Consider the following 26,934-nt stretch of genomic DNA (forward strand, 5'->3'; position numbering starts at 1 on the left):
TCAGTAAATAGCTGCTTTCCCCTCCACAAATCAATCCCGTTTATTTTCCACCCAATGATCTGTCCCTGCCGAGGCTTGACATGTCTCTACCGGACGCTGGCGGCGGTGCTTCAGTTCTTACACAACTCTCCCGGAGGGGCCTCGGGACGGATTCATCACCGGGGTAAAGAATGCGCGTCCACAACGGCGTCTCCTCGCGCACTACCGGCGGTTGTCACATGGCTAAATATGGCTGGAGTTGTGCTCGCTGTCTGAAGACGTGACACACACACACTTCTCTGCTCTCTCCGCCGTGCTGCGAGTTCCCGGTAAAAGTTGAATTCATTACTCCGTACGGAAGCGAAAAGAGGAACCGGGCCTACCGCGAGATGGACCAAAAGTTGACCGTGTGACTCGGCTTTCCTTCCCTCCCAACGGATCTGTTTCTCGCCGTTATTTAACGCTCCTGTCGTCGGTGACTTTGTGTTTGTTGACATGTTTTTGTCGCTGCGACAGGACAGCTGCTGTTGCCTTTAAGGCGACGACGTCGGTAAGTCAAATGTTTAGGACCGGACACCGACCTAAATACATTAATGAGAAGTGAAAGTTTACCATGTTTGTTTCGCTTTTAGTTGGAAGTGTATTATTTAAGTTTCAACTGCACAACAAGACGTTTTAATACCAGTTACCCGGTCAGTGAGTGACAGTTAGCTCTCCGGTGCCGAAACTGACTCACGGGCGCAATAACATTAACGTTAACGGGGGACACGAGAAGGGACTGGACAAGTGACCAACACACACACCGTGTCTCTAGGATCAACACAGGACAACAGAGACCCGGGGTTGGTTTTATGACGACATGATCGGTTCTCCTGATGTGCTGGCCTTCGCCAGTGAAGAGGGGTTGGGGGGGTACCCAGACCCCCAGGACCTCCCAGAGGAGTTCTCCCTCCCTCTCCTCCCCCCTTCTCACCCCTGGACCTTCCCTGCCGCTTTCAACAGGGACTTCATACTGGTGGCAGAGTTCTCTGAACAGGTATGACCTGGAGGGGGGGTGTGTTTTGTATGTACTGTACTGACCAGTGTTTTTATATTCTGTCCTCCTGTCCAGGTGGGTCCCCTCCCGGTCCGGACCATCCCTGATGACCCCAGAGTGATCGGTTCCTTCGACCTGAACCATTTCTCTCTGCGCATCATGTCTGTCGACTACCAAGCCGCTGGCCCTCAGCCACACCCCCAGACGGCTAGCCCCTCCCCATCATCTGGCTCCTCCCTCCAGCCCTCCCCCACCTGGCCTTCTCAGAGGTAAGGTAGCCCAGCGTTTGGAGAAGCGTCCCCAGCAACCAGAGGGGTTTTGCCGGTTCGAAATCCCAGCTCTGGTGTGGAGTGAGCCGGCAAAACGTAGTGTGGCTGGCGTCATCCTAGATACCATCAGCTTCTGTTGTGCCCTTGAGCAAAGCACCTAACCCTCTACAATTGCACCAGGGGTGCTGCACTGAGGCTGACCCATTTGCTTCCAGCCACTCGTGTGTGTGTGTGTCTCCCGGGGGGGGTTGGGTTGGGTTGGGGTTATATATATATAGACTGGTCTCAGTACTCTGTCAGTCAGTGTGTGTTGAGGGGTTGTCAGTATATATAGACTGGTCTCAGTACTCTGTCAGTCAGTGTGTGTGTTGAGGGGGTTGTCAGTATATAGACTGGTCTCAGTACTCTGTCAGTCAGTGTGTGTGTTGAGGGGTTGTCAGTATATATAGACTGGTCTCAGTACTCTGTCAGTCAGTGTGTGTTGAGGGGTTGTCAGTATATATAGACTGGTCTCAGTACTCTGTCAGTCAGTGTGTGTGTTGAGGGGTTGTCAGTATATAGACTGGTCTCAGTACTCTGTCAGTCAGTGTGTGTTGAGGGGTTGTCAGTATATAGACTGGTCTCAGTACTCTGTCAGTCAGTGTGTGTTGAGGGGTTGTCAGTATATAGACTGGTCTCAGTACTCTGTCAGTCAGTGTGTGTTGAGGGGTTGTCAGTATATATAGACTGGTCTCAGTACTCTGTCAGTCAGTGTGTGTTGAGGGGTTGTCAGTATATATAGACTGGTCTCAGTACTCTGTCAGTCAGTGTGTGTTGAGGGGTTGTCAGTATATATAGACTGGTCTCAGTACTCTGTCAGTCAGTGTGTGTGTTGAGGGGTTGTCAGTATATAGACTGGTCTCAGTACTCTGTCAGTCAGTGTGTGTTGAGGGGGTTGTCAGTATATATAGACTGGTCTCAGTACTCTGTCAGTCAGTGTGTGTTGAGGGGTTGTCAGTATATATAGACTGGTCTCAGTACTCTGTCAGTCAGTGTGTGTTGAGGGGTTGTCAGTATATAGACTGGTCTCAGTACTCTGTCAGTCAGTGTGTGTTGAGGGGGTTGTCAGTATATAGACTGGTCTCAGTACTCTGTCAGTCAGTGTGTGTTGAGGGTTGTCAGTATATATAGACTGGTCTCAGTACTCTGTCAGTCAGTGTGTGTTGAGGGGTTGTCAGTATATAGACTGGTCTCAGTACTCTGTCAGTCAGTGTGTGTTGAGGGGTTGTCAGTATATATAGACTGGTCTCAGTACTCTGTCAGTCAGTGTGTGTGTTGAGGGGTTGTCAGTATATATAGACTGGTCTCAGTACTCTGTCAGTCAGTGTGTGTGTTGAGGGGTTGTCAGTATATATAGACTGGTCTCAGTACTCTGTCAGTCAGTGTGTGTGTTGAGGGGTTGTCAGTATATATAGACTGGTCTCAGTACTCTGTCAGTCAGTGTGTGTTGAGGGGTTGTCAGTATATAGACTGGTCTCAGTACTCTGCCAGTCAGTGTGTGTTGAGGGGTTGTCAGTATATATAGACTGGTCTCAGTACTCTGTCAGTCAGTGTGTGTTGAGGGGGTTGTCAGTCTATATAGACTGGTCTCTGTACTCTGTCAGTTAATGGACAATATGCTGTGAAAGTGACCGCCCCCCTCATTTTATAGGCTGAGGTTGTGGATCCCTCTTCTCTGGACCGCATGTGTGAGATTCTCCACTTTATTAAACCAGAGTAGCCTGTTCTCTGATCAGCTGAACAGTAGAGCAGAGACTGATCTGACCTTATTAAACCAGCACCGTTCACCAGAGGAGCCTGTTCTCTGATCAGCCGAACAGTAGAGCAGAGACTGATCTGACCTTATTAAACCAGAGTAGCCTGTTCTCTGATCAGCTGAACAGTAGAGCAGAGACTGATCTGACCTTATTAAACCAGAGTAGCCTGTTCTCTGATCAGCTGAACAGTAGAGCAGAGACTGATCTGACCTTATTAAACCAGCACCGTTCACCAGAGTAGCCTGTTCTCTGATCAGCTGAACAGTAGAGCAGAGACTGATCTGACCTTATTAAACCAGCACCGTTTCACCAAGTAGCCTGTTCTCCGATCAGCCCGAACAGTAGAGCAGAGACTGATCTGACCTTATTAAACCAGCACCGTTCACCAGAGGAGCCTGTTCTCTGATCAGCCGAACAGTAGAGCAGAGACTGATCTGACCTTATTAAACCAGCACCGTTCACCAGAGTAGCCTGTTCTCTGATCAGCCGAACAGTAGAGCAGAGACTGATCTGACCTTATTAAACCAGCACCGTTCACCAGAGGAGCCTGTTCTCTGATCAGCCGAACAGTAGAGCAGAGACTGATCTGACCTTATTAAACCAGCACCGTTCACCAGAGTAGCCTGTTCTCTGATCAGCCGAACAGTAGAGCAGAGACTGATCTGACCTTATTAAACCAGCACCGTTCACCAGAGGAGCCTGTTCTCTGATCAGCTGAACAGTAGAGCAGAGACTGATCTGACCTTATTAAACCAGCACCGTTCACCAGAGGAGCCTGTTCTCTGATCAGCTGAACAGTAGAGCAGAGACTGATCTGACCTTATTAAACCAGAGTAGCCTGTTCTCTGATCAGCCGAACAGTAGAGCAGAGACTGATCTGACCTTATTAAACCAGCACCGTTCACCAGAGTAGCCTGTTCTCTGATCAGCCGAACAGTAGAGCAGAGACTGATCTGACCTTATTAAACCAGCACCGTTCACCAGAGGAGCCTGTTCTCTGATCAGCCGAACAGTAGAGCAGAGACTGATCTGACCTTATTAAACCAGCACCGTTCACCAGAGTAGCCTGTTCTCTGATCAGCCGAACAGTAGAGCAGAGACTGATCTGACCTTATTAAACCAGCACCGTTCACCAGAGGAGCCTGTTCTCTGATCAGCTGAACAGTAGAGCAGAGACTGATCTGACCTTATTAAACCAGCGCCCGTTCACCAGAGGAGCCTGTTCTCTGATCAGCCGAACAGTAGAGCAGAGACTGATCTGACCTTATTAAACCAGCACCGTTCACCAGAGGAGCCTGTTCTCTGATCAGCTGAACAGTAGAGCAGATGTATTACAAATAAATAACAAAAATACCTTATTTACATAAGTATTCAGACCCTTTGCTATGAGACTCGATATTGAGCTCAGGTGCATCCTGTTTCCATTGATCTTCCTTGAGATGTTTCTACAACTTGATTGGTGTCCACCTGTGGTCAATTCCATTGATTGGACATGATTTGGAAAGGCACACACCTGTCTATATAAGGTCCCACAGTTGACAGTCCATGTCAGAGCAAAAACCAAGCCATGAGGTCGAAGGAATTGTCCATAGAGCTCCGAGATAGGATTGTGTCGAGGCACAATTGAAGGTCCCCAAGAACATAGTGGCCTCCACCATTCTTAAATGGAAGAAGTTTGGAACCACCAAGACTCTTCCTAGAGCTGGCCGCCCGGCCAAACTGAGCAATCGGGGGAGAAGGGCCTTGGTCAGGGAGGTGACCAAGAACCCGATGGTGACTCTGATAGAGCTCCAGAGTTCCTCTGTGGAGATGGGAGAACCTTCCTGAAGGACAACCATCTCTGCAGCACTCCACCAATCAGACCTTTATGGTAGAGTGGCCAGACTGAAGCCACTCCTCAGTAAAAGGCACATGACAGCCCGCTTGGAGTTTGCCAAAAGGCACCTAAAGACTCTCAGACCATCAGAAACAAGATTCTCTGGTCTGATGAAACCAAGATTGAACTCTTTGGCCTGAATGCCAAGCGTCACGTCTGGAGGAAACATGACACCATCCTTACGGTGAAGCATGGTGGTGGCAGCATCATGCTGTGGGGATGTTTTTCAGCGGCAGGGACTGGGAGACTAGTCAGGATCAAGGGAAAGATGAACGGAGCAAAGTACAGAGAGATCATTGATGAAAACCTGCTCCAGAGCGCTCAGGACCTCAGACTGGGGCGAAGGTTCACTGGACGACGCCCCGAAGCACACAGCCAAGATAACGCAGGAGTGGCTTCGGGACAAGTCTCTGAATGTCCTTGAGTGGCCCAGCCAGAACCCGGACTTGAACCCGATCGAACATCTCTGGAGAGACCTGAAAATAGCTGTGCAGCGACGCTCCCCATCCAACCTGACAGAGCTTGAGAGGATCTGCAGAGAAGAATGGGAGAAACTCCCCAAATACAGGTGTGCCAAGCTTGTAGCGTCAAACCCAAGAAGACTCGAGGCTGTAATCGCTGCCAAAGGTGCTTCAACAAAGTACCGAGTAAAGGGTCTGAATAATTATGGAAATGTCAAATTTCCGTTTTATTTTTAATAAATGTGCTAAAATGTCTAAAAACTAGTTATTGCGTTTGTCATTATGGGATGTTGTTTGTCATTATGGGATGTTGTTTGTCATTATGGGATGTTGTTTGTCATTATGGGATGTTGTTTGTCATTATGGGATGTTGTTTGTCATTATGGGATGTTGTTTGTCATTATGGGATGTTGTTTGTCATTATGGGATGTTGTTTGTCATTATGGGATGCTGTTTGTCATTATGGGATGCTGTTTGTCATTATGGGATGTTGTTTGTCATTATGGGATGTTGTTTGTCATTATGGGATGTTGTTTGTCATTATGGGATGTTGTTTGTCATTATGGGGCGCAAAAAAACAACAACGGAATCCATTTTAGAATAAGGCTGTAACGTAACAAAATGTGGAAAAAGTCAAGGGGTCTGAATACTTTGTGAATGCACTGTATCTTAAATGACTGAGTTTCCATGAATGGGGGTATATAATATTGGAGCCCATTGAAAACAGGGACTGGATACGGCAGTAAAGCGGAGCGGGTATAACATATAGAGTTGAAAAAGGGACGGATACGGCAGTAAAGCGGAGCGGGTCATCACTTTCACATCCTATAGAGTCTGAAAACAGGGACTGGATCAGGCAGTAAAGCGGAGCCGGTCATCACTTTCACATCCTATAGAGTCTGAAAACAGGGACTGGATACGGCAGTAAAGCGGAGCGGATCATCACTTTCACATCCTATAAAGTCTTCTTCCTCCTCTAGGTCTCCAGGGTGGTGCTGGGTGACTGAGGAGGAGGAGGAGGTTGTTCTCCTTCCTCCAGGGGGGTGCTGGGTGACTGAGGAGGAGGAGGAGGTGGTTCTCCTTCCTCCAGGGGGGTGCTGGGTGACTGAGGAGGAGGAGGAGGTGGTTCTCCTTCCTCCAGGGTGGTGCTGGGTGACTGAGGAGGAGGAGGAGGTGGTTGTCCTTCCTCCAGGGTGGTGCTGGGTGACTGAGGAGGAGGTGGTTCTCCTTCCTCCAGGGGGGTGCTGGGTGACTGAGGAGGAGGTTGTTCTCTTTCCTCCAGGGTGGTGCTGGGTGACTGAGGAGGAGGTGGTTCTCCTTCCTCCAGGGTGGTGCTGGGTGACTGAGGAGGAGGTGGTTCTCCTTCCTCCAGGGTGGTGCTGGGTGACTGAGGAGGAGGTGGTTCTCCTTCCTCCAGGGTGGTGCTGGGTGACTGAGGAGGAGGAGGAGGTGGTTGTCCTTCCTCCAGGGTGACGCTGGGTGACTGAGGAGGAGGAGGAGGTGGTTGGTCTCCTTCCTCCAGGGTGGTGCTGGGAGACTCTAAGGATGTGGTTGTTCTCCTTCCTCCAGGGTGGTGCTGGGTGACTCTAAGGATGTGGTTGTTCTCCTTCCTCCAGGACTCTCGTGTGGTGCTGGGAGACTCTAAGGAGGGGGCGTTTGCCTACGTCCATCACCTGACGCTGTACGACCTGGAGGCTCGCGGCTTCGTCCGCCCGTTCTGCATGGCCTACGTCTCTGCTGACGAGAGGAAGATCATGGTGCAGTTCCAGGAGCTGTCGCTCCGCTTCTCCCGCGCCTCCGAGAGCCTGAAGACGGGAAACCGCCGGGCCTTCGCCCGCGAGCTGCAGAGGAAGCTACGAGACCTGGAGTAAGAGGAGAGAGACACACAGACAGACTGACAGACAGACACCAACACACGTTCACGCACTGACACACACACTGACACACAGTTTGGTTGTGTGAGCATTTTTAAATCCTTCTCTCTGTGACAGGTACACACGATCCATCCTTCAGGCAGCGCTACAAAGGACATCCAATGAGAGTGCAGAGATCAGGGAGGAGACGGAGCTGCAGAACACAACCAATGAACTTGCGAGCGTGGATCGTTCCATTCTGGACCACAGGTCCCTCCTCCACCAGGTCACGTCCTATCCCAACAGGAAGTTAAAAGACCCTGGCTTTCTGCCCTACGACCCCTCCCTGAACCCAGAGCCCATCCCCCTTACCCCTGATCCCCCTTCCCCCTCATACACCCCCCAGCTGGTCTCCGGGGCGTCGCTAGGGGGTGGGGGCTGGTCGGCGAGGCGGTTCGACCGCCGTCTGAAGCCATTGGAGGAGCTGAGTGACTGCTACTTCCTGTCTCTGACGCTGGAACAGTTGGCCAGCACAGAACGCCGTCTCCGTGGAGACCAGAGCGTTCTACACAACCGCCGCGTCACAAACACGCTCTCCAGGACGCTTTCACACACACACTTCCTGTTCCAGCTCTGGGACCAGGAGGAGGAGGAGGAGCTGGAGGAGGAGGGGGTGGTGGGGCTAGAGGGAGGAAGTGGCGTGATGTCACATCCTGTGGAGTGGGCGGGGGCGGGACCGCCGTGCCTGGAGTCGTTCTTCTCCTGCGTGGAGGAGGTGTCAATCAAACTGGAGACGGGAAGTGGAGGGGCGGGGCCGACACGTGGTCCTGAGGGAGAAGAGGTAACCATGGAGATGAGACCGGACAGCGTGAGCAGCGGAGAGAGCATTGAGGTTCTGGGGACGGAACGCTCCTATAGAACACAGGGTCTAACCCACATGGAACACAGTGGTAGGTACAGTGCATTCAGAAAGGATTCAGACCCCTTGACTTTTTCCACATTTTGTTACGTTACAGCCTTATTCTAAAATGGATTCAATTGTTTTTCCCCCCTCATCTACACACAATACCCCATAATGACATAACAAAAACAGGTTTTTAGAAATGTTTGCTAATTTATTAAAAATAAACTGAAATATCACATTTCCATAACTATTCAGACCCTTTTCTCAGTACTTTGTTGAAGCACCTTTGTCAGCGATTACAGCCTCGAGTCTTCTTGGGTATGATGCTACAAGCTTGGCACACCTGTATTTGGGGAGTTTCTCCCATTCTTCTCTGCAGATCCTCTCAAGCTCTGTCGGGTTGGATGGGGAGCGTCGCTACACAGCTATTTTCAGGTCTCTCCAGAGATGTTCGATCAGGTTCAAGTCCGGGCTCTGGCTGGGCCACTCAAGGACATTCAGAGACTTGTCCCGAAGCAACTCCTGCATTGCATTGTCCTGGTGGAAAGTGAACCTTCACTGCAGTCTGAGGTCCTGAGCGCCTGATTGGTGGAGTGCTGCAGAGATGGTTGTCCTTCTGGAAGGTTCTCCCATCTCCACAGAGGAACTCTGGAGCTCTGTCAGAGTGACCATCGGGTTCTTGTTCACCTCCCTGACCAAGGCTCTTCTCCCCCGATTGCTCAGTTTGGCCTGGCGGCCAGCTCTAGGAAGAGTCTTTGTGGTTCCAAACTTCTTCCATTTAAGAATGATGGAGGCCACTGTGTTCTTGGGGACCTTCAATGCTGCAGACATTTTTTGGTACCCTTCCCCAGATCTGTGCCTCGACACAATCCTGTCTCGGAGATCTACAGACAATTCCTTCGTCCTCATGGCTTGGTTTTTGCTCTGACATGCACTGTCAACTGTGGGACTTTATATAGACAGGTGTGTGCCTTTCCAAATCATGTCCAATCAATTTGTAGAAACATCTCAAGGATGATCAATGGAAACAGGATGCACCTGAGCTCAATTTCGAGTCTCATAGCTAAGGGTCTGAACACTGATGTAAATAAGGGATTTCTGTTTTTTATTTTTAATACATTTGCAAACATTTCAAAAAAACAGTTTTTTCTTTGTCATTATGGGGTATTGTGTGTAGATTGATGAGGGGGGAAAAAAACGATTGAATCCATTTTAGAATAAGGCTGTAACGTAACAAAATGTGGAAAATGTCAAGGGATCTGAATCCTCTGTATATAATCTATTGTTATTAAACTATAGGGGGGTGGTCTGCTGGGTTAGACTCTCTCCTCTCCTCCTATAGAGTTGTCTGGTGGGTTGGGTCAGGGTGAAGGCTGGGTTAGACTCTCTCCTCTCCTCCTATAGAGTTGTCTGGTGGGTTGGGTCAGGGTGAAGGCTGGGTTAGACTCTCTCCTCTCCTCCTATAGAGTTGTCTGGTGGGTTGGGTCAGGGTGAAGGCTGGGTTAGACTCTCTCCTCTCCTCCTATAGAGTTGTCTGGTGGGTTGGGTCAGGGTGAAGGCTGGGTTAGACTCTCTCCTCTCCTCCTATAGAGTTGTCTGGTGGGTTGGGTCAGGGTGAAGGCTGGGTTAGACTCTCTCCTCTCCTCCTATAGAGTTGTCTGGTGGGTTGGGTCAGGGTGAAGGCTGGGTTAGACTCTCTCCTCTCCTCCTATAGAGTTGTCTGGTGGGTTGGGTCAGGGTGAAGGCTGGGTTAGACTCTCTCCTCTCCTCTCCTATAGAGTCGTCTGGTGGGTCGGGTCAGGGTGAAGGCTGGGTTAGACTCTCTCCTCTCCTCCTATAGAGTTGTCTGGTGGGTTGGGTCAGGGTGAAGGCTGGGTTAGACTCTCTCCTCTCCTCCTATAGAGTTGTCTGGTGGGTTGGGTCAGGGTGAAGGCTGGGTTAGACTCTCTCCTCTCCTCCTATAGAGTTGTCTGGTGGGTTGGGTCAGGGTGAAGGCTGGGTTAGACTCTCTCCTCTCCTCCTATAGAGTTGTCTGGTGGGTTGGGTCAGGGTGAAGGCTGGGTTAGACTCTCTCCTCTCCTCCTATAGAGTTGTCTGGTGGGTCGGGTCAGGGTGAAGGCTGGGTTAGACTCTCTCCTCTCCTCCTATAGAGTTGTCTGGTGGGTTGGGTCAGGGTGAAGGCTGGGTTAGACTCTATCCTCTCCTCCTATAGAGTTGTCTGGGGTGGGTCAGGGTGAAGGCTGGGTTAGACTCTCTCCTCTCCTCCTATAGAGTTGTCTGGTGGGTTGGGTCAGGGTGAAGGCTGGGTTAGACTCTATCCTCTCCTCCTATAGAGTTGTCTGGTGGGTCAGGGTGAAGGCTGGGTTAGACTCTCTCCTCTCCTCCTATAGAGTTGTCTGGGTTGGGTCAGGGTGAAGGCTGGGTTAGACTCTCTCCTCTCCTCCTATAGAGTTGTCTGGTGGGTCAGGGTGAAGGCTGGGTTAGACTCTCTCCTCTCCTCCTATAGAGTTGTCTGGTGGGTTGGGTCAGGGTGAAGGCTGGGTTAGACTCTCTCCTCTCCTCCTATAGAGTTGTCTGGTGGGTTGGGTCAGGGTGAAGGCTGGGTTAGACTCTCTCCTCTCCTCCTATAGAGTTGTCTGGTGGGTTGGGTCAGGGTGAAGGCTGGGTTAGACTCTCCTCTCCTCCTATAGAGTTGTCTGGTGGGTCAGGGTGAAGGCTGGGTTAGACTCTCTCCTCTCCTCCTATAGAGTTGTCTGGTGGGTTGGGTCAGGGTGAAGGCTGGGTTAGACTCTCTCCTCTCCTCCTATAGAGTTGTCTGGTGGGTTGGGTCAGGGTGAAGGCTGGGTTAGACTCTCTCCTCTCCTCCTATAGAGTTGTCTGGTGGGTTGGGTCAGGGTGAAGGCTGGGTTAGACTCTCTCCTCTCCTCCTATAGAGTTGTCTGGTGGGTTGGGTCAGGGTGAAGGCTGGGTTAGACTCTCTCCTCTCCTCCTATAGAGTTGTCTGGTGGGTTGGGTCAGGGTGAAGGCTGGGTTAGACTCTCTCCTCTCCTCCTATAGAGTTGTCTGGTGGGTTGGGTCAGGGTGAAGGCTGGGTTAGACTCTCTCCTCTCCTCCTATAGAGTTGTCTGGTGGGTTGGGTCAGGGTGAAGGCTGGGTTAGACTCTCTCCTCTCCTCCTATAGAGTTGTCTGGTGGGTCGGGTCAGGGGTGAAGGCTGGGTTAGACTCTCTCCTCTCCTCCTATAGAGTTGTCTGGTGGGTTGGGTCAGGGTGAAGGCTGGGTTAGACTCTCTCCTCTCCTCCTATAGAGTTGTCTGGTGGGTTGGGTCAGGGTGAAGGCTGGGTTAGACTCTCTCCTCTCCTCCTATAGAGTTGTCTGGTGGGTTGGGTCAGGGTGAAGGCTGGGTTAGACTCTCTCCTCTCCTCCTATAGAGTTGTCTGGTGGGTTGGGTCAGGGTGAAGGCTGGGTTAGACTCTCTCCTCTCCTCCTATAGAGTTGTCTGGTGGGTCGGGTCAGGGTGAAGGCTGGGTTAGACTCTCTCCTCTCCTCCTATAGAGTTGTCTGGTGGGTCGGGTCAGGGTGAAGGCTGGGTTAGACTCTCTCCTCTCCTCCTATAGAGTTGTCTGGTGGGTTGGGTCAGGGTGAAGGCTGGGTTAGACTCTCTCCTCTCCTCCTATAGAGTTGTCTGGTGGGTTGGGTCAGGGGTGAAGGCTGGGTTAGACTCTCTCCTCTCCTCCTATAGAGTTGTCTGGTGGGTTGGGTCAGGGTGAAGGCTGGGTTAGACTCTCTCCTCTCCTCCTATAGAGTTGTCTGGTGGGTCGGGTCAGGGTGAAGGCTGGGTTAGACTCTCTCCTCTCCTCCTATAGAGTTGTCTGGTGGGTTGGGTCAGGGTGAAGGCTGGGTTAGACTCTCTCCTCTCCTCCTATAGAGTTGTCTGGTGGGTTGGGTCAGGGTGAAGGCTGGGTTAGACTCTCTCCTCTCCTCCTATAGAGTTGTCTGGTGGGTTGGGTCAGGGTGAAGGCTGGGTTAGACTCTCTCCTCTCCTCCTATAGAGTTGTCTGGTGGGTTGGGTCAGGGTGAAGGCTGGGTTAGACTCTCTCCTCTCCTCCTATAGAGTTGTCTGGTGGGTTGGGTCAGGGTGAAGGCTGGGTTAGACTCTCTCCTCTCCTCCTATAGAGTTGTCTGGTGGGTTGGGTCAGGGTGAAGGCTGGGTTAGACTCTCTCCTCTCCTCCTATAGAGTTGTCTGGTGGGTTGGGTCAGGGTGAAGGCTGGGTTAGACTCTCTCCTCTCCTCCTATAGAGTTGTCTGGTGGGTTGGGTCAGGGTGAAGGCTGGGTTAGACTCTCTCCTCTCCTCCTATAGAGTTGTCTGGTGGGTTGGGTCAGGGTGAAGGCTGGGTTAGACTCTCTCCTCTCCTCCTATAGAGTTGTCTGGTGGGTTGGGTCAGGGTGAAGGCTGGGTTAGACTCTCTCCTCTCCTCCTATAGAGTTGTCTGGTGGGTTGGGTCAGGGTGAAGGCTGGGTTAGACTCTCTCCTCTCCTCCTATAGAGTTGTCTGGTGGGTTGGGTCAGGGTGAAGGCTGGGTTAGACTCTCTCCTCTCCTCCTATAGAGTTGTCTGGTGGGTCGGGTCAGGGTGAAGGCTGGGTTAGACTCTCTCCTCTCCTCCTATAGAGTTGTCTGGTGGGTTGGGTCAGGGTGAAGGCTGGGTTAGACTCTCTCCTCTCCTCCTATAGAGTTGTCTGGTGGGTTGGGTCAGGGTGAAGGCTGGGTTAGACTCTCTCCTCTCCTCCTATAGAGTTGTCTGGTGGGTTGGGTCAGGGTGAAGGCTGGGTTAGACTCTCTCCTCTCCTCCTATAGAGTTGTCTGGTGGGTTGGGTCAGGGTGAAGGCTGGGTTAGACTCTCTCCTCTCCTCCTATAGAGTTGTCTGGTGGGTTGGGTCAGGGTGAAGGCTGGGTTAGACTCTCTCCTCTCCTCCTATAGAGTTGTCTGGTGGGTTGGGTCAGGGTGAAGGCTGGGTTAGACCTCTCTCCTCTCCTCCTATAGAGTTGTCTGGTGGGTTGGGTCAGGGTGAAGGCTGGGTTAGACTCTCTCCTCTCCTCCTATAGAGTTGTCTGGTGGGTTGGGTCAGGGTGAAGGCTGGGTTAGACTCTCTCCTCTCCTCCTATAGAGTTGTCTGGTGGGTCGGGTCAGGGTGAAGGCTGGGTTAGACTCTCTCCTCTCCTCCTATAGAGTTGTCTGGTGGGTTGGGTCAGGGTGAAGGCTGGGTTAGACTCTCTCCTCTCCTCCTATAGAGTTGTCTGGTGGGTTGGGTCAGGGTGAAGGCTGGGTTAGACTCTCTCCTCTCCTCCTATAGAGTTGTCTGGTGGGTTGGGTCAGGGTGAAGGCTGGGTTAGACTCTCTCCTCTCCTCCTATAGAGTTGTCTGGTGGGTTGGGTCAGGGGTGAAGGCTGGGTTAGACTCTCTCCTCTCCTCCTATAGAGTTGTCTGGTGGGTTGGGTCAGGGTGAAGGCTGGGTTAGACTCTCTCCTCTCCTCCTATAGAGTTGTCTGGTGGGTTGGGTCAGGGTGAAGGCTGGGTTAGACTCTCTCCTCTCCTCCTATAGAGTTGTCTGGTGGGTCGGGTCAGGGTGAAGGCTGGGTTAGACTCTCTCCTCTCCTCCTATAGAGTTGTCTGGTGGGTTGGGTCAGGGTGAAGGCTGGGTTAGACTCTCTCCTCTCCTCCTATAGAGTTGTCTGGTGGGTTGGGTCAGGGTGAAGGCTGGGTTAGACTCTCTCCTCTCCTCCTATAGAGTTGTCTGGTGGGTTGGGTCAGGGTGAAGGCTGGGTTAGACTCTCTCCTCTCCTCCTATAGAGTTGTCTGGTGGGTTGGGTCAGGGTGAAGGCTGGGTTAGACTCTCTCCTCTCCTCCTATAGAGTTGTCTGGTGGGTTGGGTCAGGGTGAAGGCTGGGTTAGACTCTCTCCTCTCCTCCTATAGAGTTGTCTGGTGGGTTGGGTCAGGGTGAAGGCTGGGTTAGACTCTCTCCTCTCCTCCTATAGAGTTGTCTGGTGGGTTGGGTCAGGGTGAAGGCTGGGTTAGACTCTCTCCTCTCCTCCTATAGAGTTGTCTGGTGGGTTGGGTCAGGGTGAAGGCTGGGTTAGACTCTCTCCTCTCCTCCTATAGAGTTGTCTGGTGGGTTGGGTCAGGGTGAAGGCTGGGTTAGACTCTCTCCTCTCCTCCTATAGAGTTGTCTGGTGGGTCGGGTCAGGGTGAAGGCTGGGTTAGACTCTCTCCTCTCCTCCTATAGAGTTGTCTGGTGGGTTGGGTCAGGGTGAAGGCTGGGTTAGACTCTCTCCTCTCCTCCTATAGAGTTGTCTGGTGGGTTGGGTCAGGGTGAAGGCTGGGTTAGACTCTCTCCTCTCCTCCTATAGAGTTGTCTGGTGGGTTGGGTCAGGGTGAAGGCTGGGTTAGACTCTCTCCTCTCCTCCTATAGAGTTGTCTGGTGGGTTGGGTCAGGGTGAAGGCTGGGTTAGACTCTCTCCTCTCCTCCTATAGAGTTGTCTGGTGGGTTGGGTCAGGGTGAAGGCTGGGTTAGACTCTCTCCTCTCCTCCTATAGAGTTGTCTGGTGGGTTGGGTCAGGGTGAAGGCTGGGTTAGACTCTCTCCTCTCCTCCTATAGAGTTGTCTGGTGGGTTGGGTCAGGGTGAAGGCTGGGTTAGACTCTCTCCTCTCCTCCTATAGAGTTGTCTGGTGGGTTGGGTCAGGGTGAAGGCTGGGTTAGACTCTCTCCTCTCCTCCTATAGAGTTGTCTGGTGGGTTGGGTCAGGGTGAAGGCTGGGTTAGACTCTCTCCTCTCCTCCTATAGAGTTGTCTGGTGGGTTGGGTCAGGGTGAAGGCTGGGTTAGACTCTCTCCTCTCCTCCTATAGAGTTGTCTGGTGGGTCGGGTCAGGGTGAAGGCTGGGTTAGACTCTCTCCTCTCCTCCTATAGAGTTGTCTGGTGGGTTGGGTCAGGGTGAAGGCTGGGTTAGACTCTCTCCTCTCCTCCTATAGAGTTGTCTGGTGGGTTGGGTCAGGGTGAAGGCTGGGTTAGACTCTCTCCTCTCCTCCTATAGAGTTGTCTGGTGGGTTGGGTCAGGGTGAAGGCTGGGTTAGACTCTCTCCTCTCCTCCTATAGAGTTGTCTGGTGGGTTGGGTCAGGGTGAAGGCTGGGTTAGACTCTCTCCTCTCCTCCTATAGAGTTGTCTGGTGGGTTGGGTCAGGGTGAAGGCTGGGTTAGACTCTCTCCTCTCCTCCTATAGAGTTGTCTGGTGGGTTGGGTCAGGGTGAAGGCTGGGTTAGACTCTCTCCTCTCCTCCTATAGAGTTGTCTGGTGGGTTGGGTCAGGGTGAAGGCTGGGTTAGACTCTCTCCTCTCCTCCTATAGAGTTGTCTGGTGGGTTGGGTCAGGGTGAAGGCTGGGTTAGACTCTCTCCTCTCCTCCTATAGAGTTGTCTGGTGGGTTGGGTCAGGGTGAAGGCTGGGTTAGACTCTCTCCTCTCCTCCTATAGAGTTGTCTGGTGGGTTGGGTCAGGGTGAAGGCTGGGTTAGACTCTCTCCTCTCCTCCTATAGAGTTGTCTGGTGGGTTGGGTCAGGGTGAAGGCTGGGTTAGACTCTCTCCTCTCCTCCTATAGAGTTGTCTGGTGGGTTGGGTCAGGGTGAAGGCTGGGTTAGACTCTCTCCTCTCCTCCTATAGAGTTGTCTGGTGGGTTGGGTCAGGGTGAAGGCTGGGTTAGACTCTCTCCTCTCCTCCTATAGAGTTGTCTGGTGGGTTGGGTCAGGGTGAAGGCTGGGTTAGACTCTCTCCTCTCCTCCTATAGAGTTGTCTGGTGGGTCGGGTCAGGGTGAAGGCTGGGTTAGACTCTCTCCTCTCCTCCTATAGAGTTGTCTGGTGGGTCGGGTCAGGGTGAAGGCTGGGTTAGACTCTCTCCTCTCCTCCTATAGAGTTGTCTGGTGGGTTGGGTCAGGGTGAAGGCTGGGTTAGACTCTCTCCTCTCCTCCTATAGAGTTGTCTGGTGGGTTGGGTCAGGGTGAAGGCTGGGTTAGACTCTCTCCTCTCCTCCTATAGAGTTGTCTGGTGGGTTGGGTCAGGGTGAAGGCTGGGTTAGACTCTCTCCTCTCCTCCTCATAGAGTTGTCTGGTGGGTCGGGTCAGGGTGAAGGCTGGGTTAGACTCTCTCCTCTCCTCCTATAGAGTTGTCTGGTGGGTCGGGTCAGGGTGAAGGCTGGGTTAGACTCTCTCCTCTCCTCCTATAGAGTTGTCTGGTGGGTTGGGTCAGGGTGAAGGCTGGGTTAGACTCTCTCCTCTCCTCCTATAGAGTTGTCTGGTGGGTTGGGTCAGGGTGAAGGCTGGGTTAGACTCTCTCCTCTCCTCCTATAGAGTTGTCTGGTGGGTTGGGTCAGGGTGAAGGCTGGGTTAGACTCTCTCCTCTCCTCCTATAGAGTTGTCTGGTGGGTTGGGTCAGGGTGAAGGCTGGGTTAGACTCTCTCCTCTCCTCCTATAGAGTTGTCTGGTGGGTTGGGTCAGGGTGAAGGCTGGGTTAGACTCTCTCCTCTCCTCCTATAGAGTTGTCTGGTGGGTTGGGTCAGGGTGAAGGCTGGGTTAGACTCTCTCCTCTCCTCCTATAGAGTTGTCTGGTGGGTTGGGTCAGGGTGAAGGCTGGGTTAGACTCTCTCCTCTCCTCCTATAGAGTTGTCTGGTGGGTTGGGTCAGGGTGAAGGCTGGGTTAGACTCTCTCCTCTCCTCCTATAGAGTTGTCTGGTGGGTTGGGTCAGGGTGAAGGCTGGGTTAGACTCTCTCCTCTCCTCCTATAGAGTTGTCTGGTGGGTTGGGTCAGGGTGAAGGCTGGGTTAGACTCTCTCCTCTCCTCCTATAGAGTTGTCTGGTGGGTCGGGTCAGGGTGAAGGCTGGGTTAGACTCTCTCCTCTCCTCCTATAGAGTTGTCTGGTGGGTTGGGTCAGGGTGAAGGCTGGGTTAGACTCTCTCCTCTCCTCCTATAGAGTTGTCTGGTGGGTTGGGTCAGGGTGAAGGCTGGGTTAGACTCTCTCCTCTCCTCCTATAGAGTTGTCTGGTGGGTCGGGTCAGGGTGAAGGCTGGGTTAGACTCTCTCCTCTCCTCCTATAGAGTTGTCTGGTGGGTCGGGTCAGGGTGAAGGCTGGGTTAGACTCTCTCCTCTCCTCCTATAGAGTTGTCTGGTGGGTTGGGTCAGGGTGAAGGCTGGGTTAGACTCTCTCCTCTCCTCCTATAGAGTTGTCTGGTGGGTTGGGTCAGGGTGAAGGCTGGGTTAGACTCTCTCCTCTCCTCCTATAGAGTTGTCTGGTGGGTTGGGTCAGGGGTGAAGGCTGGGTTAGACTCTCTCCTCTCCTCCTATAGAGTTGTCTGGTGGGTTGGGTCAGGGTGAAGGCTGGGTTAGACTCTCTCCTCTCCTCCTATAGAGTTGTCTGGTGGGTTGGGTCAGGGTGAAGGCTGGGTTAGACTCTCTCCTCTCCTCCTATAGAGTTGTCTGGTGGGTTGGGTCAGGGTGAAGGCTGGGTTAGACTCTCTCCTCTCCTCCTATAGAGTTGTCTGGTGGGTTGGGTCAGGGTGAAGGCTGGGTTAGACTCTCTCCTCTCCTCCTATAGAGTTGTCTGGTGGGTTGGGTCAGGGTGAAGGCTGGGTTAGACTCTCTCCTCTCCTCCTATAGAGTTGTCTGGTGGGTCGGGTCAGGGTGAAGGCTGGGTTAGACTCTCTCCTCTCCTCCTATAGAGTTGTCTGGTGGGTCGGGTCAGGGTGAAGGCTGGGTTAGACTCTCTCCTCTCCTCCTATAGAGTTGTCTGGTGGGTTGGGTCAGGGTGAAGGCTGGGTTAGACTCTCTCCTCTCCTCCTATAGAGTTGTCTGGTGGGTTGGGTCAGGGTGAAGGCTGGGTTAGACTCTCTCCTCTCCTCCTATAGAGTTGTCTGGTGGGTTGGGTCAGGGTGAAGGCTGGGTTAGACTCTCTCCTCTCCTCCTATAGAGTTGTCTGGTGGGTTGGGTCAGGGTGAAGGCTGGGTTAGACTCTCTCCTCTCCTCCTATAGAGTTGTCTGGTGGGTTGGGTCAGGGTGAAGGCTGGGTTAGACTCTCTCCTCTCCTCCTATAGAGTTGTCTGGTGGGTTGGGTCAGGGTGAAGGCTGGGTTAGACTCTCTCCTCTCCTCCTATAGAGTTGTCTGGTGGGTTGGGTCAGGGTGAAGGCTGGGTTAGACTCTCTCCTCTCCTCCTATAGAGTTGTCTGGTGGGTCGGGTCAGGGTGAAGGCTGGGTTAGACTCTCTCCTCTCCTCCTATAGAGTTGTCTGGTGGGTCGGGTCAGGGTGAAGGCTGGGTTAGACTCTCTCCTCTCCTCCTATAGAGTTGTCTGGTGGGTTGGGTCAGGGTGAAGGCTGGGTTAGACTCTCTCCTCTCCTCCTATAGAGTTGTCTGGTGGGTCGGGTCAGGGGTGAAGGCTGGGTTAGACTCTCTCCTCTCCTCCTATAGAGTTGTCTGGTGGGTTGGGTCAGGGTGAAGGCTGGGTTAGACTCTCTCCTCTCCTCCTATAGAGTTGTCTGGTGGGTTGGGTCAGGGTGAAGGCTGGGTTAGACTCTCTCCTCTCCTCCTATAGAGTTGTCTGGTGGGTCGGGTCAGGGTGAAGGCTGGGTTAGACTCTCTCCTCTCCTCCTATAGAGTTGTCTGGTGGGTCGGGTCAGGGTGAAGGCTGGGTTAGACTCTCTCCTCTCCTCCTATAGAGTTGTCTGGTGGGTTGGGTCAGGGTGAAGGCTGGGTTAGACTCTCTCCTCTCCTCCTATAGAGTTGTCTGGTGGGTTGGGTCAGGGTGAAGGCTGGGTTAGACTCTCTCCTCTCCTCCTATAGAGTTGTCTGGTGGGTTGGGTCAGGGTGAAGGCTGGGTTAGACTCTCTCCTCTCCTCCTATAGAGTTGTCTGGTGGGTTGGGTCAGGGTGAAGGCTGGGTTAGACTCTCTCCTCTCCTCCTATAGAGTTGTCTGGTGGGTTGGGTCAGGGTGAAGGCTGGGTTAGACTCTCTCCTCTCCTCCTATAGAGTTGTCTGGTGGGTCGGGTCAGGGTGAAGGCTGGGTTAGACTCTCTCCTCTCCTCCTATAGAGTTGTCTGGTGGGTTGGGTCAGGGTGAAGGCTGGGTTAGACTCTCTCCTCTCCTCCTATAGAGTTGTCTGGTGGGTCGGGTCAGGGTGAAGGCTGGGTTAGACTCTCTCCTCTCCTCCTATAGAGTTGTCTGGTGGGTTGGGTCAGGGTGAAGGCTGGGTTAGACTCTCTCCTCTCCTCCTATAGAGTTGTCTGGTGGGTTGGGTCAGGGTGAAGGCTGGGTTAGACTCTCTCCTCTCCTCCTATAGAGTTGTCTGGTGGGTTGGGTCAGGTGAAGGCTGGGTTAGACTCTCTCCTCTCCTCCTATAGAGTTGTCTGGTGGGTTGGGTCAGGGTGAAGGCTGGGTTAGACTCTCTCCTCTCCTCCTATAGAGTTGTCTGGTGGGTTGGGTCAGGGTGAAGGCTGGGTTAGACTCTCTCCTCTCCTCCTATAGAGTTGTCTGGTGGGTTGGGTCAGGGTGAAGGCTGGGTTAGACTCTCTCCTCTCCTCCTATAGAGTTGTCTGGTGGGTTGGGTCAGGGTGAAGGCTGGGTTAGACTCTCTCCTCTCCTCCTATAGAGTTGTCTGGTGGGTTGGGTCAGGGTGAAGGCTGGGTTAGACTCTCTCCTCTCCTCCTATAGAGTTGTCTGGTGGGTTGGGTCAGGGTGAAGGCTGGGTTAGACTCTCTCCTCTCCTCCTATAGAGTTGTCTGGTGGGTTGGGTCAGGGTGAAGGCTGGGTTAGACTCTCTCCTCTCCTCCTATAGAGTTGTCTGGTGGGTTGGGTCAGGGTGAAGGCTGGGTTAGACTCTCTCCTCTCCTCCTATAGAGTTGTCTGGTGGGTCGGGTCAGGGTGAAGGCTGGGTTAGACTCTCTCCTCTCCTCCTATAGAGTTGTCTGGTGGGTCGGGTCAGGGTGAAGGCTGGGTTAGACTCTCTCCTCTCCTCCTATAGAGTTGTCTGGTGGGTTGGGTCAGGGTGAAGGCTGGGTTAGACTCTCTCCTCTCCTCCTATAGAGTTGTCTGGTGGGTTGGGTCAGGGTGAAGGCTGGGTTAGACTCTCTCCTCTCCTCCTATAGAGTTGTCTGGTGGGTTGGGTCAGGGTGAAGGCTGGGTTAGACTCTCTCCTCTCCTCCTATAGAGTTGTCTGGTGGGTTGGGTCAGGGTGAAGGCTGGGTTAGACTCTCTCCTCTCCTCCTATAGAGTTGTCTGGTGGGTTGGGTCAGGGTGAAGGCTGGGTTAGACTCTCTCCTCTCCTCCTATAGAGAGTTGTCTGGTGGGTTGGGTCAGGGTGAAGGCTGGGTTAGACTCTCTCCTCTCCTCCTATAGAGTTGTCTGGTGGGTTGGGTCAGGGTGAAGGCTGGGTTAGACTCTCTCCTCTCCTCCTATAGAGTTGTCTGGTGGGTTGGGTCAGGGTGAAGGCTGGGTTAGACTCTCTCCTCTCCTCCTATAGAGTTGTCTGGTGGGTTGGGTCAGGGTGAAGGCTGGGTTAGACTCTCTCCTCTCTCCTCCTATAGAGTTGTCTGGTGGGTTGGGTCAGGGTGAAGGCTGGGTTAGACTCTCTCCTCTCCTCCTATAGAGTTGTCTGGTGGGTTGGGTCAGGGTGAAGGCTGGGTTAGACTCTCTCCTCTCCTCCTATAGAGTTGTCTGGTGGGTTGGGTCAGGGTGAAGGCTGGGTTAGACTCTCTCCTCTCCTCCTATAGAGTTGTCTGGTGGGTTGGGTCAGGGTGAAGGCTGGGTTAGACTCTCTCCTCTCCTCCTATAGAGTTGTCTGGTGGGTTGGGTCAGGGGTGAAGGCTGGGTTAGACTCTCTCCTCTCCTCCTATAGAGTTGTCTGGTGGGTTGGGTCAGGGTGAAGGCTGGGTTAGACTCTCTCCTCTCCTCCTATAGAGTTGTCTGGTGGGTTGGGTCAGGGTGAAGGCTGGGTTAGACTCTCTCCTCTCCTCCTATAGAGTTGTCTGGTGGGTTGGGTCAGGGTGAAGGCTGGGTTAGACTCTCTCCTCTCCTCCTATAGAGTTGTCTGGTGGGTTGGGTCAGGGTGAAGGCTGGGTTAGACTCTCTCCTCTCCTCCTATAGAGTTGTCTGGTGGGTTGGGTCAGGGTGAAGGCTGGGTTAGACTCTCTCCTCTCCTCCTATAGAGTTGTCTGGTGGGTTGGGTCAGGGTGAAGGCTGGGTTAGACTCTCTCCTCTCCTCCTATAGAGTTGTCTGGTGGGTTGGGTCAGGGTGAAGGCTGGGTTAGACTCTCTCCTCTCCTCCTATAGAGTTGTCTGGTGGGTTGGGTCAGGGTGAAGGCTGGGTTAGACTCTCTCCTCTCCTCCTATAGAGTTGTCTGGTGGGTTGGGTCAGGGTGAAGGCTGGGTTAGACTCTCTCCTCTCCTCCTATAGAGTTGTCTGGTGGGTTGGGTCAGGGTGAAGGCTGGGTTAGACTCTCTCCTCTCCTCCTATAGAGTTGTCTGGTGGGTTGGGTCAGGGTGAAGGCTGGGTTAGACTCTCTCCTCTCCTCCTATAGAGTTGTCTGGTGGGTTGGGTCAGGGTGAAGGCTGGGTTAGACTCTCTCCTCTCCTCCTATAGAGTTGTCTGGTGGGTTGGGTCAGGGTGAAGGCTGGGTTAGACTCTCTCCTCTCCTCCTATAGAGTTGTCTGGTGGGTTGGGTCAGGGTGAAGGCTGGGTTAGACTCTCTCCTCTCCTCCTATAGAGTTGTCTGGTGGGTTGGGTCAGGGTGAAGGCTGGGTTAGACTCTCTCCTCTCCTCCTATAGAGTTGTCTGGTGGGTTGGGTCAGGGTGAAGGCTGGGTTAGACTCTCTCCTCTCCTCCTATAGAGTTGTCTGGTGGGTTGGGTCAGGGTGAAGGCTGGGTTAGACTCTCTCCTCTCCTCCTATAGAGTTGTCTGGTGGGTTGGGTCAGGGTGAAGGCTGGGTTAGACTCTCTCCTCTCCTCCTATAGAGTTGTCTGGTGGGTTGGGTCAGGGTGAAGGCTGGGTTAGACTCTCTCCTCTCCTCCTATAGAGTTGTCTGGTGGGTTGGGTCAGGGTGAAGGCTGGGTTAGACTCTCTCCTCTCCTCCTATAGAGTTGTCTGGTGGGTTGGGTCAGGGTGAAGGCTGGGTTAGACTCTCTCCTCTCCTCCTATAGAGTTGTCTGGTGGGTTGGGTCAGGGTGAAGGCTGGGTTAGACTCTCTCCTCTCCTCCTATAGAGTTGTCTGGTGGGTCGGGTCAGGGTGAAGGCTGGGTTAGACTCTCTCCTCTCCTCCTATAGAGTTGTCTGGTGGGTTGGGTCAGGGTGAAGGCTGGGTTAGACTCTCTCCTCTCCTCCTATAGAGTTGTCTGGTGGGTTGGGTCAGGGTGAAGGCTGGGTTAGACTCTCTCCTCTCCTCCTATAGAGTTGTCTGGTGGGTGGGTCAGGGTGAAGGCTGGGTTAGACTCTCTCCTCTCCTCCTATAGAGTTGTCTGGTGGGTTGGGTCAGGGTGAAGGCTGGGTTAGACTCTCTCCTCTCCTCCTATAGAGTTGTCTGGTGGGTTGGGTCAGGGTGAAGGCTGGGTTAGACTCTCTCCTCTCCTCCTATAGAGTTGTCTGGTGGGTCGGGTCAGGGTGAAGGCTGGGTTAGACTCTCTCCTCTCCTCCTATAGAGTTGTCTGGTGGGTTGGGTCAGGGTGAAGGCTGGGTTAGACTCTCTCCTCTCCTCCTATAGAGTTGTCTGGTGGGTTGGGTCAGGGTGAAGGCTGGGTTAGACTCTCTCCTCTCCTCCTATAGAGTTGTCTGGTGGGGTGGGTCAGGGTGAAGGCTGGGTTAGACTCTCTCCTCTCCTCCTATAGAGTTGTCTGGTGGGTTGGGTCAGGGTGAAGGCTGGGTTAGACTCTCTCCTCTCCTCCTATAGAGTTGTCTGGTGGGTTGGGTCAGGGTGAAGGCTGGGTTAGACTCTCTCCTCTCCTCCTATAGAGTTGTCTGGTGGGTTGGGTCAGGGTGAAGGCTGGGTTAGACTCTCTCTCTCCTCCTATAGAGTTGTCTGGTGGGTTGGGTCAGGGTGAAGGCTGGGTTAGACTCTCTCCTCTCCTCCTATAGAGTTGTCTGGTGGGTTGGGTCAGGGTGAAGGCTGGGTTAGACTCTCTCCTCTCCTCCTATAGAGTTGTCTGGTGGGTTGGGTCAGGGTGAAGGCTGGGTTAGACTCTCTCCTCTCCTCCTATAGAGTTGTCTGGTGGGTTGGGTCAGGGTGAAGGCTGGGTTAGACTCTCTCCTCTCCTCCTATAGAGTTGTCTGGTGGGTTGGGTCAGGGTGAAGGCTGGGTTAGACTCTCTCCTCTCCTCCTATAGAGTTGTCTGGTGGGTTGGGTCAGGGTGAAGGCTGGGTTAGACTCTCTCCTCTCCTCCTATAGAGTTGTCTGGTGGGTTGGGTCAGGGTGAAGGCTGGGTTAGACTCTCTCCTCTCCTCCTATAGAGTTGTCTGGTGGGTCAGGGTGAAGGCTGGGTTAGACTCTCTCCTCTCCTCCTATAGAGTTGTCTGGTGGGTCAGGGTGAAGGCTGGGTTAGACTCTCTCCTCTCCTCCTATAGAGTTGTCTGGTGGGTCGGGTCAGGGTGAAGGCTGGGTTAGACTCTCTCCTCTCCTCCTATAGAGTTGTCTGGTGGGTTGGGTCAGGGTGAAGGCTGGGTTAGACTCTCTCCTCTCCTCCTATAGAGTTGTCTGGTGGGGTGGGTCAGGGTGAAGGCTGGGTTAGACTCTCTCCTCTCCTCCTATAGAGTTGTCTGGTGGGTTGGGTCAGGGTGAAGGCTGGGTTAGACTCTCTCCTCTCCTCCTATAGAGTTGTCTGGTGGGTTGGGTCAGGGTGAAGGCTGGGTTAGACTCTCTCTCTCCTCCTATAGAGTTGTCTGGTGGGGTTGGGTCAGGGTGAAGGCTGGGTTAGACTCTCTCCTCTCCTCCTATAGAGTTGTCTGGTGGGTTGGGTCAGGGTGAAGGCTGGGTTAGACTCTCTCCTCTCCTCCTATAGAGTTGTCTGGTGGGTCAGGGTGAAGGCTGGGTTAGACTCTCTCCTCTCCTCCTATAGAGTTGTCTGGTGGGTTGGGTCAGGGTGAAGGCTGGGTTAGACTCTCTCCTCTCCTCTCCTATAGAGTTGTCTGGTGGGTTGGGTCAGGGTGAAGGCTGGGTTAGACTCTCTCCTCTCCTCCTATAGAGTTGTCTGGTGGGTTGGGTCAGGGTGAAGGCTGGGTTAGACTCTCTCCTCTCCTCCTATAGAGTCGTCTGGTGGGTCGGGTCAGGGTGAAGGCTGTCGTGCGCCCGCGGAGGTGGGGATGAGGCGTGGCGTGCGGTCCCTGGCGCGGAGGGCGAACAGCGAGGACAGTATAGAGGTCATCAGCACTTCAGACTCAGTCTTCGCCGAAGATCACATTTTCACCGCCATCACGGAGGAGGAGCCTGAGGAGCACGGAATCATGGGTAGTGTAATCCAGGAAGAGAAGGAGGAGGCGGCGGCAGGTCAGCAGCACAGCACCCTGGGTATTGTAGTTCGTGAGGAGGAGGAGCACACTCGGCACCAGAGAATCATGGGTAATATAGTCCAGGCGGAGGGAGAGGAGGAGCTAGAGGACACGCCCACTCGGCCGCACAGCACCCTGGGTATTGAAGTCCAGGAATGGGAGGAGAAGAAGCCAGGGAGATGGGACACTCCGGCCCCCACGTCTGAGCCCCAGGGATCTCTGGGTAATATTGTCTGTTCCTCTCTTACTGTGTTCTATAATATTATTATTATTATTATTATTATTATTATTATGTCCCTGATGCTTTTATCCAAAGTAGTGTGTTATCTGTTTCTTTCTGTCTGTCTCCAGTCCAGCAGGTGTCAGTAGAGGGCTCCTCCCAGCAGTACGAGGGTCACCTCGCCAATGGAGAGGTCGGAGGTCAGGCTGGGCGTGGCAGCGGGCGGGTGGTGGTGGTGGTGCCTGACCTCCAGGTGAACTTTTCCACCCCACTGAGCTTAGAGGTCAGAGGTCAGGGTTCAGCGGGGCGCTGGTTGCTAGGCGACGCCAGGCTGAGTATAGACGAGGCGTCAGACTGTGTGAGTTACGTCAGCACCTCTCCGTCCTCCTCTGACCCCCCCTCACATCTCCACGGCAACCGCAGCGCTAGCGGCAACCCGCGACGACATCAGAGCCAGCGGAGGAAGGCGGGTCTTGGAGCCCTCAGGTTCCTGCGACAGAATTCCTTCTCCCAGAATGCTGTGTTCTGCCTGCTGAGTGGCCGGCCGCTGGTGGTGATTGGTGGAGAGGAGGGTTCCGTGAGGAGGACGGTCGCTGCCCTCTCCCTCTACCTGCCCTCACCTGGTCGCTATGGAGACGCTGTGCAGCCCTGCCTGGCCACGCCTCTTCAGCTGACAGACCTGCTCACCTGGAGACTCATCGGAATCCACAGGTAAAAAACATTGGCCGTGTTGGAGAGCATTAAAACCCCGATGGATCATGGGTAAATGTGACTGATTGAGCTACAGGTGATATTGAGTAGTGATTTTATAATGCGAGATCAGTCATGACTTTTATAATCTGCTGTAATGTTGAACCTGCCCCAAAAATCTGTCTCAATGTTCTAGAACACCATATAAATCAATAAATAACTACCGTCTTTCCCCCCACAATCCCCCCTCTCTCTCTCTCTCCCAGGACGTCTCCTACAGCTCCCAGCATGCTTCACTCTCTGGCTCGTTACAGACGCTACCTGGCTGTGCTGGACCTGGACCAGCGCACCCTGAGAAGCCCCACCTACCACGGACACCTCATTGGCCGGCTGGCCGACCCCCGCACTCTGATAGGCTAGTGAAATGATTGGTCTTTTAGACACAGTTTTGTCTTGTACATAGAGAGTTACAACAGCTCACCTCAATGGGGGGTAGGGTCATGGTGACAGCAAGGGGTCATGGTGACAGCAAGGGGTCATGGTGACAGCAGTGGGTAGGGTCATGGTGACAGCAGGGGGTCATGGTGACAGCAGGGGGTCATGGTGACAGCAGGGGGTCATGGTGACAGCAAGGGGTCATGGTGACAGCAAGGGGTCATGGTGACAGCAGTGGGTAGGGTCATGGTGACAGCAGGGGGTCATGGTGACAGCAGGGGGTCATGGTGACAGCAGGGGGTCATGGTGACAGCAGGGGGTCATGGTGACAGCAGGGGGTCATGGTGACAGCAGGGGGTAGGGTCATGGTGACAGCAGGGTAGGGTCATGGTGACAGCAGGGGGTCATGGTGACAGCAGGGGGTCATGGTGACAGCAGTGGGTAGGGTCATGGTGACAGCAGGGGGTCATGGTGACAGCAGGGGGTCATGGTGACAGCAGGGGGTCATGGTGACAGCAGGGGGTCATGGTGACTGCAGGGGGTCATGGTGACAGCAGGGGTCATGGTGACAGCAGGGGGTCATGGTGACAGCAGGGGGTATGGTCATGGTGACAGCAGGGGGTCATGGTGACAGCAGGGGGTCATGGTGACAGCAGGGGGTCATGGTGACAGCAGGGGGTAGGGTCATGGTGACAGCAGGGGGTCATGGTGACAGCAGGGGGTCATGGTGACAGCAGGGGGTCGTGGTGACAGCAGGGGGTCATGGTGACAGCAGGGGGTCATGGTGACAGCAGGGGGTCATGGTGACAGCAGGGGGGGGTCATGGTGACAGCAGGGGGTAGGGTCATGGTG

At 53.5% G+C, this 26,934-nt stretch overlaps 1 protein-coding gene across 1 annotated transcript; it reads left to right on the plus strand.

The window, feature by feature from the left end:
* LOC121561275 (guanine nucleotide exchange protein smcr8a-like) lies at positions 1-26,064 on the plus strand (the record flags this gene model as incomplete). The annotated part of the gene is given in 7 exon segments (XM_045215860.1): positions 1-1,015; positions 1,091-1,235; positions 7,020-7,284; positions 7,409-8,220; positions 24,496-24,960; positions 25,089-25,668; positions 25,914-26,064. Coding segments are annotated over 7 exon segments (2,595 nt in total), but the record flags the coding sequence as incomplete, so codon positions are not given.
* Positions 26,065-26,934: the final 870 nt, after the last annotated feature.

The sequence above is a fragment of the Coregonus clupeaformis genome, unplaced genomic scaffold (genome assembly GCF_020615455.1).
Source record: "Coregonus clupeaformis isolate EN_2021a unplaced genomic scaffold, ASM2061545v1 scaf0537, whole genome shotgun sequence".
Taxonomy (NCBI): Eukaryota; Metazoa; Chordata; class Actinopteri; order Salmoniformes; family Salmonidae; genus Coregonus; species Coregonus clupeaformis.